Source organism: Sinocyclocheilus grahami, unplaced genomic scaffold (genome assembly GCF_001515645.1).
Source record: "Sinocyclocheilus grahami isolate Dianchi unplaced genomic scaffold, SAMN03320097.WGS_v1.1 scaffold304.1, whole genome shotgun sequence".
Lineage (NCBI taxonomy): Eukaryota > Metazoa > Chordata > Actinopteri > Cypriniformes > Cyprinidae > Sinocyclocheilus > Sinocyclocheilus grahami.
Genome location: NW_015505483.1, coordinates 739,323 through 749,324, shown reverse-complemented (window position 1 = coordinate 749,324; position 10,002 = coordinate 739,323). Strand labels below are relative to the sequence as shown.

At 36.4% G+C, this 10,002-nt stretch overlaps 1 protein-coding gene across 1 annotated transcript; it reads left to right on the top strand.

Moving 5' to 3' along the window:
- Positions 1–3,303: 3,303 nt before the first annotated feature.
- twist2 lies at positions 3,304–7,268 on the top strand. Its single transcript, XM_016293531.1, has 2 exons — positions 3,304–3,862; positions 6,414–7,268. Exon 1 carries the CDS (start codon positions 3,340–3,342, stop codon positions 3,829–3,831), a length of 492 nt encoding a protein of 163 aa, XP_016149017.1. The 5' UTR covers positions 3,304–3,339; the 3' UTR covers positions 3,832–3,862; positions 6,414–7,268.
- The last annotated feature ends 2,734 nt before the right edge of the window (positions 7,269–10,002 follow it).

The window sequence follows — 10,002 nt, the reverse complement described above, 5'->3', positions numbered from 1 at the left end:
TGTGTTCACCCCTCCTGAATTGGCATCGGTTCCATGTAGAACCTTAAACATCAATGGAACATTTCAGTTGCTCATAAGGTTTTTTTATAGTGCTTATTTAGGTTATTGAAATGTTCTTCACACTAAGAAATATGTCTCTTTTATGAACCGTTGGCTGAAAGATTATTTGGGAAACCAAAAATGGTTCTACTGTGGCATTGCTGCGAAAACCACATTTTGGAAACTTTACTTTAAGAGTGTACAGAAGAAAAAAGGCACACAGTTTTGGTCTTGATGGTAAGTAAATGATGAATTTTCAGTTTTGGATTAACTACTCATCTAAATGAGTTCAGTCTGTCAGTGTAGAACAGAGGAGATGAAGCAGATAATTCCATTTGGGATTTGAGATTCGATCTACATCAGCATATTCTTGAGTAATATCAATGTGGCAGATGGCTTCTACATTGTTTGTTAGTAGAACATAAGTAAATGCCGATAGACACATTCAACAATTTTCTCTTTTCTTTATATTAGATATTTTGTAGCATGTAAAACTATAATTGCTTCAAGCTCTTTGATTAAGAAGCATTCGTGTTGCATTATCTTGAAGCTCTGAAACCATAAACATCCCTCACCGAAAATCCTTTCAGAACGTCCATGTTTTAACCAGAGTGGACATGGAGACCATCGGAGCATCCTCAAGGCTATTCTCGCTGGCTTTGGCCCAAGTGTCAGTCATCTGTTCACATGTGGATTACATACATAAATCAAAAGGAAACAAATCTTCTTTCTGAAATAAGGCATATTTTACAATTGAAAACCTTACAAATGTGACCAAACTGCTGCCTTATACAAAACATCCCAAAGCCTCTTTTGAACACTGGACACTGGTAAAAGAAATCTGACATGCATTATTATTGTCTTATTCAAAGAGACAGTCCAGGCCCGGCATTCAAATGGCCGTGTAAGAGAAAAAGCCTGTGAGGCTTTGCCAAAAGTTCTTCACAACAGGCTGACTCCTACATGTGTTTAGGGTATTGTGAAACCTTGGACTTATTCTGGAAAACAATAGGAAGAGGTCTTTCATCTGACTTGAAAGGATGGCGTGAAGAAAAGCCTGCAAAGAAATTCATATATCGTGTGCAACATCTCAAAGAGGTGAGAGACCTTTCGTGGCATCTTATAATAACCATGAAAAAAAAAATCATGACCTTAAACATTAACGGTGGACTTTCGTCATAAGGTGAATATAAAAATCCAACACATACTGCATAACTTGAAAATGAATACTGTTGTAATCTTACACATTTTTGTGAATTCTCAAAATTAAACATTTCCATATCAGAAGGTTTATATATGCTGCATACGCTAAAGATTATAACGAGCCACTATTTTAAGAATTATATGTGTGATATGTTGCCATTTTAAATTTTTTATGTTATAAATTGTTTTGTGTTTTTTTTTTCCGTTTGCATTCTTTTATAGGCTGGTTAAAGGCAGGTTGCAATGTGACAACTTACCCCATTTTTTTCTAGAGCAGTAACTGTGGAAATGCTCAATAGGTTGTTTTTTTTTGACAACTTCACATCTATTGAGAAATATTCACTGAAGGAAAAGTGTGCCAACTAGCCCCGATCTGTCTTATAAAACAATTAAAAAAGGCATCAAATAAACAAATAATAAATAAATGAATGAACAAATAAATAAAACAGACAACAACACTTTTTAAATAAAATCCCCCCAAAAATTTGTAATTCAAGAAATTCTAGAAATCTACTTGCCTCATAAATTATAAAATAATTCCTACTTTTGACCGATTGAAAAATCAAATTCAACAGTATTTTACCATATTGTATACATTTTGCTTTGTTGAATATAATATACATTGTTGTGTTTGAATTGTTTTTTATAACATACATTATTTTACCTTTAATTTGATACATTTTTTTTTTTTTTAAATGTATGATTTCTTGAGCAATTAAGAAATATTCACTTAAGGAAAAAGTGTGATAGCTAGCCCTGACGGCTCTTAGAAAAGAATTTAAAAGGCATCAAATAAATAAACAAACAAATAAATCAGATAACAAAAATAAAAATACTTGTATAAAATCTAAATGCAAGAAAGGAATCTGCTTTCCTCATAAGTGATTCCTACTTTTTACCTATTAAAAAAAAATTAAACTATATTTGACCATATTGCCTTATACTTACTCTATCTGCCATGCGCCTTGTGCTGCTTTATACTGTATATATTTTTTACATTTGACCTTATGTGTATAATTGTAAAGTTGTATATTATATTTAAATCTGTATCTATCTGTATTTATGTTCTAGTGTTAGTGTTATCTGTATGCACCAAGGGTCTGAGAGTAACGCAATTTCAATTCTCTGTGTGTATGTGCTGTACATGTGGAAGAATTGCCAATAAAGCAGACTTGACTTAACTTATAATTGCAATATACACACTGTATATCAAATGTGAGATAATTATTGAGATGATCTAAAAAACACATAGAACATTTAGAAGTACAACGTAAAATATTTGACATCTGTGATTTCTTAAATTATTATCTTACAATTTCACAATACCATTTTTACCATAACACTTGCCCGTTTCTACTGCACCGTTTTTCAATTTATTATTATAATTTTTTTTTTACAGTGTGAGATTGACATATCGTCTAAAACTGAGAGTATCGATCTAAAAGTGGGGAGCAATTTGAGTGGCAGCCGGTGGAGAGGTGCAGTGTAACTTTAGACTGGTCCTCCTCGTTTATTAGTCCACCAATCAGAGAGCAGCGCTTCCTCCCCCTCCATTCAGACTAGTATTTAGCATCAGAGACTAGGATAAAGTTTCCCAAAAAATTAGGAAAAAAACTTCCTGCGGGAGGAAAACTGTGCCAAGCTCTACTTCTGGAAGTGGAGGCGCAGTCTCGGGACTTCGCGAGGACAAACAAACCCCAGAAAAACGCACGGATATAACGGTGTAACCACGGATTCGAAGGTGGAGAGCGCGTTTTCTCCTCGACCTTCTCATTTCTTTAAAAAAGAAATGGAAGAGAGCTCAAGCTCTCCCGTCTCCCCAGTGGACAGCCTGGTGACCAGCGAGGAGGAGTTGGACAGACAGCAGAAAAAGTTCGGGAGGAAGAGGAGACAAAGTAAAAAGTCGAGCGAGGACGGCAGCAGCCCGAGCTCCGTGAATAAACGGAGCAAGAAGCCGAGCCCGAGCAGCACTCAGTCGTTCGAGGAGCTGCAGAACCAGCGCGTCCTGGCGAACGTCAGGGAGAGGCAACGGACTCAGTCGCTGAACGATGGGAGAGCGCGTTTTCTCCTCGACCTTCTCATTTCTTTAAAAAAGAAATGGAAGAGAGCTCAAGCTCTCCCGTCTCCCCAGTGGACAGCCTGGTGACCAGCGAGGAGGAGTTGGACAGACAGCAGAAAAAGTTCGGGAGGAAGAGGAGACAAAGTAAAAAGTCGAGCGAGGACGGCAGCAGCCCGAGCTCCGTGAATAAACGGAGCAAGAAGCCGAGCCCGAGCAGCACTCAGTCGTTCGAGGAGCTGCAGAACCAGCGCGTCCTGGCGAACGTCAGGGAGAGGCAACGGACTCAGTCGCTGAACGATGCCTTCGCGTCTTTGCGCAAAATCATCCCCACGCTCCCCTCGGATAAACTCAGCAAGATACAGACGCTCAAGCTCGCCTCCAGGTACATTGATTTCCTCTGTCAGGTGCTGCAGAGCGACGAGATGGACAGCAAGATGTCGAGCTGCAGCTACGTCGCGCACGAGAGACTCAGTTACGCCTTCTCGGTGTGGAGGATGGAGGGCGCGTGGTCGATGTCTGCGTCCCACTAGCGGAGACACTCGTCTGTACAATGCCGAAAGGGTGGGTAGAAAGATGCCAGTTCAGCTCAAGACGTTCTCATAACTTGTACTACGTTACTGCAGTAAAACCAGGCTTTTAGAGAAACTCCAGCTGTTCTGGACAACTGACACTGACAGTTCAGTGCGCGAATGCAGCACTATATCCTCACGACACCCTACAAACTCTCATTAAATTTGTTTAGATAGTTGTTGAAAAAATTATTTTTTTTTTAAATTATTTTATTATTATTCTGATGCGTGGATATGCGCTACAGCAATAACCTGGAGCGATTCCACTGAAGGAATGTTGACATCCTCCCGAGGCCAAGCTCAAAGGGCATTTTGAATAGTTTATAATACAGAATAATTCGATTTTTTTTTTTTTTTTTTTAAAGAAAGTTGATTTTATAAAGTCCTATTTATTCGTATGTTTTATTAGAATGTCTTTATAAGATAGATATTAACATCAACGTTTACTGTACAATTATAGCTATCACGGAGGTATTCAATTCAATCTGTTGTCACAGAAAAAACAACTTTTTTTTAAAGATATGCTACTTTAGGATTTAAACCAGTGGCATCTCAGCGATTATAACAGCAATGCTAGAGGTCATGGTATGCCATTTTGATTAAAATATTATGGGAGAACATACACATATATGGTTAGTTATTATGCGTTAAATACAAACATAAAATCGTAAAACCCTCAAAACAGTAAAGAGGCGCGCGCATTCAGAAATGAAAGTTCATCGTAATTATTTCGAACTGGCTGATTACACATTCCTTGACTGCTAAAGCTTCTATAGAGCCAGATATTTCTAGTAAAATCACCAGAGAGAAATCAAAGACAGTATGGCAATAATCTAGCACATATTTTCTACAAATAACAAAGAAAACAAATGCTGGATTCTCATTTTTTGTTGGTTAAATTCATATCACACCGAGTCAAAGCGTTCCCGACTTTTATCCAGTAATAATAAACATTATATCGTCGATCTTATGAAACGAGTAACAACCCAACCGTGAGAAGCTCCTCACGGATCTTTTATATTTAGTGGAACATTTACCCTTTAGTGAATAAAACTCACATTTCACCTGCGATTTAAAAACTGGCTACAAAGCGCATTAACAAACACAGTGAAAGAGAAATGGAAAAGAATGATCATGATTGAGGAGAAACGGGATGCATTCGAATGTTTTATATATATATATACTACGAACGAAGAAACTAAGGTTCTCTGAAGCCACTGAAGTAGAAGAAAAAAAACACCTTGGTCTAGTTTGTCCCTATTTTACCCAGCACTGGGTTGTATTTAACCCAGCATTTTTTAGAGTGTAGAAATAAACGTTCGATCTGGGAGATTAAAAGAGTTCTTGATAAGCCATTCTTTAGATCAGTGTTTGGCGTTCTTTAAAGCACCTGTATAATGAAGAGCAGTGCTCAGTTGATCTAAAAGGTTCTGTACACTCTTAAAAATAAAGGTGCTTCAAAAGGTTCTTCAAGCGATGCCATAGAAGAACCATTTTTGGTTCCACAAAGAAACATTCAGTCAAAGGTTCTTTAAAGAACCTTTGACTGAATGTTTCTTTGTGGAACCAAAAATGGTTCTTCTATGGCATCGCTTGAAGAACCTTTTGAAGCACCTTTATTTTTAAGAGTGTATATGACATCAGGAAGTGACGTTCTTTTTGGTTCTACAGGAAACTCGATATTTTTATGTGAGAAGGTGCGCTGCCACCTAAAACCATGTTTATGCTTGTGAAATAACTGCACCGTAACCACTGAAACCGAAGACTGACATCTTTAAGGCAAGGCTGAAATCTCTCAGGCTAAAATGTGATACAATATGAGCAATTACTAAACAGAATTTTGTGAATTTTACATTTTATTTACTTAAAAATATGCATGCAGCTAAGTCTCCAACTTATTAGTTATATCCTGTGGCATTTGTTATATGAACCTGCATGTCTATAATACCGAATACAGTCCTATTTTAAATCACTAATAAGCTGTTTAAAAATTTAAATGATGATAAATTGAAATGAGTAATGCATTTTAATCATCCCAACTCAGTCTAGCTGGATAAAGCTGGAGGTTTCGATTAGGCCTCCATCAATCAAGACAGCACACAGCTGTCAAAAAAACGTTCAGCTCAATCCTTGTGATGACATTATATTGTATTCGAACTGATTCTTATGAATTTATTTGCATAAAGTAATATGTGCTACTGAGAAGTCAGAAGAAAGGCAGGTGTACGGCTTCGCATTTCAAACCAAATGACCTCCTAAAACAGTTATTTTCCAGTGACGTAATTCCACCTGGGATTTGTGTAACATGTTTGAACCAAGCCTTTTCCTGTGTAAGCATGTGCTCCCACTCAGAATTAAATAATGGGATCATTAATAGCTTCCCATTTCTCTACATTCTAATCCAAGTCTGTGCGTTCAACCACAGGCAAACCTCGAAACTTTAGGCCTTCATAGAAAAATCCGGCATAGAAGTTTTAGGCCTGTCTGATTGAAAGCAGCAGATTTTGAACCTTTCTTAGTAATGCTTTTCTTTGCTTCCACAGACTGTTTACTTCCACTAATTTTGAAGACACCAAAGGATTTATTGATGAACCTCTAAACCTCAATGACGTGGCCAAAGGACATTCAGTAGACACACCTACGGACTTGAGCATCCTCATGAAGGACACAGCGAAAGGAGCTTTTTATATACTTAGAGGAAACGTAGATGACGTCAAATACATTTAATCTTTTTCACAAGTTATTCTTAAATGTCGTCATGGTGATAGTACAGGAAGGCCATCTGTTATCTGTATGGAAACTATATTGCGTGTTTGTCTCTAAACAGAAGAGTTTATATATATATATATATATATGAACAAAAAGTATTGTACATAGGCTACCTGTGAGTATTGTCAGCTTTTTTAAGGGACCAATGCAATTTAGAGCAATACTTTCTTGAAGTACGCTGCATGGATGAATGCATACATTTGATTTTTCCTATGCAACATTTTTTCGATTACCGTCCACTGTACATTTTGCTTATTTATTAAAACATATTTTTGAACACGTAGGCTGAACACTTTGTTTTGTCCACATCATCACCCTAGATATGCCAGTTTTCACTACAGTAAAGAACATTCAGATTTTCCCCTTATTTTGCTACATAAAGAAACCGTTATAAAACAGTGCAGGTCCATTAGCCGAAGAGAAAGTCCAGCCAGTTTTACCCCTAAGCTTATAAAAAAAGCTTGTCCGCTTTAATAAGAAGAAATCACTGAATCCAGACGGCTGGAGGCAAATGCTTTAACAACTGCAGATAACCACCGCATTTAAATACTGGACCCCTAGCAAACCTTTTCATTTCTCCTTTAAATCTACACCAACGCTCGCAAAGCATTTAATTGTTTACATCTCATTTTCCCAGGCTTAGCTTGATAGAAATCTCCACCGTTGAGACATTCATGTTTGATAAAAGCTGTTTTGTGGGCCTGTTCAAGAATAATTTAACTGCTTTTTGAAACATCTGATGGTGTTAAATCACAAAATACAGAAAACGTTTATTTCCAGTTTGATGGCACTTAACTATTTAAAAGGTTGTGTTTACGATTTGATTGGCTTTTATCAATTTATTTGATTTTAGGATATTTTGGAGCTTTAAATAATAATTGAAGTCAACTATTGAACTTTTATATCAGCTAGGCTGTATGTCTGTAGGCTGTATGGGTCAATGACGTGATGTCTGAGATGATAAAATTGAAAAAAAATATATAAAATAGTTTTATTAGGTAAAAACAGTTAGTTTAAAACAGCCTTCATTTTGGTTTAGTACATTTCTGAATACCATTTTCAATAAAAAAAAAGGGATTTTATGACTCTAATGATGTGGTGGTGTAACCATCAAGTACAAAAGGTCCTCTCTCTGTGTTATGGTTTTCTTGTCACATGACAACAAAATTACTTCCTGCATGCTTGTTAAGCCACACTTATTTTGATTTCACAAACGTAGCTATTTTAAAAGTCAGTGTTTTAAAACATAATTGCTTCAGTGCTTATTTTTTAAAGGAAATAATAATAAAAGATTATGCTAGGCTACAATAAGTCAACTTTTTTATTTTTTTTTTTATAATCTCAGGGCAGTTAGACCTTATTAACCCCTACAAAAATGTGAAAATTAATTTTACTTCAAAAATTGAAAATAGGAAAGGTGTCGTTTTACTGACAAACAAAATTGGCTACTGGCCATTGACCCAAATACAGAGATACGCGTACGAGAAAACAGCTGCAGTTTAAAAATAAAAGTTCTTAAATGTTCACTTGTGGTGACGGGGAAACCCAAAGAGAAAAAAAACTGGTGAAGAGTGAGAACCAGCCAGTTAGATACACACCCTTTATTCTGTGCACCTGCGCAAATCTCTGCAACCGCAGCGGAAACTAACTGAACGCAGGGCTCTCGAGAGCTGTTTGACGTCGAGACGCGACATGACACGACACAGAGGGGGAAAGACGTCCATCTGGCGCATAGAGCAACAATTAATAAACAGTGTAGGCTATACGGAATGCAAGAGCACTTTTGGGTTTGATACAGTAAAATTGGTTCACACGTCTAGTCTGTCAATCTCCCAGTCAGAAACAGAAATACAACGATTTTACATAGCCTAGGCTATGACTAAACAGTGTTGGGGAAAGTTATTTTTAAAAGTAATGCATTACAATATTGCATTACTCCATAAAAAAAGTAACTAATTACGGTACTTAGTTACTTTTTTATGGAAAGTAATGCGTTACGTTACTTTGGCGCTACTTTTCAAATCTGGACAGGGCTTGCTTGTTTGTTTTTAAAATTAAAAAGTTATATTTTTGGCAAATATAAAAGCCTTTTCACACCAAATGTGAAATGAATAAGCCTCAGGCTGAAGGAAATGTAAATTTACGTCCGTACAGTAGAATGCAGAAGAAGAAATTTCAACACACTTCAGCAATAAAAAAAGACACATAAATGTTCGTCTAGAGTAATTTTTGCTTATTAGTACGGTTGAACTGGATCATCGAAGGTCAGGAGCAAAGACATTGCTTAATAGAATGGGATTAAATACATAAAGGATATTTGTGTTGTTTAACATTTAATTATTGCAGGTTTACGTCATATTCTGAGTTGCATTATTTTTATTCATTTTGAGGAATACTGAATCTGTTTTTTGTTTTTTTTTGTGAGTGAGATTAATTAATGCATATTCATATTTATTTTAGAACTACAGTAACCTCAACATGGGGACAGGAGAGCCATCAATCAATAAATAAAATAATTAAATGTAACTCAGATATTCTCTTGTAAATTAAAAAGTAATGCGTTACTTTACTAGTTACTTGAATAAAGTAATCTGATTACGTAACTCGCGTTACTTGTAATATATTACCCCCAACACTGTGACTAAAAATCTGAGACGCACAATTTTTGGAGAAAGAAAACAATATTTTAAAGAGATATGTGGTTAATGCATTAATGGAGAGTGCGTCTCAATTAGTGATGTCCGATTCGGATCTCGAATAGGATGTTTTTATAATGCAGCGGTTAAACTTGTTCACAAAATGATTCATTCACGAATTCTACTCAAAGATTCGTTCACATAGGCCAATAACGAATCGGACTGAATCAGTAAGGATGTTTTGAGTCAGCTGAGTCTGATGAGTGATGTAAGTAATTTAAAGTAGTTTTTAATGTATAAACAATTCTATTCAGGTTCTAAATCACTAAATCAGGAATGAAACTACAATAAATAAAAATTGAATCAGGAAAAAATTAAAGAAACAGCAACATGTGGCTACAAAAGGCTTTACTGGTAAGTTTTAGAGCAAGTAACATGCAAAGCCGTGATTAAATAGACCTAACGTCATGACGTAAAAGAATCACTGAATCTTTTTTTGCAGAAAGAACCGATTCGCGAAAAAAGATTCGGATATATTCCATCATTAACAGACACCAGGCACATGGAATAAAAAAAAATAAAAAAGCTTGTGTGTTAAGGGAGAGTGCGTATCCATCAGCAGCGTGTTTGATAATGTCTCATTATTCCCGCCTTCCTTCTGAGCCAGAATGCCTCGGGCCACAGTTGCGGGCCCCAGATGTTTCCCGTAAAATCAGACGGAAAAAGC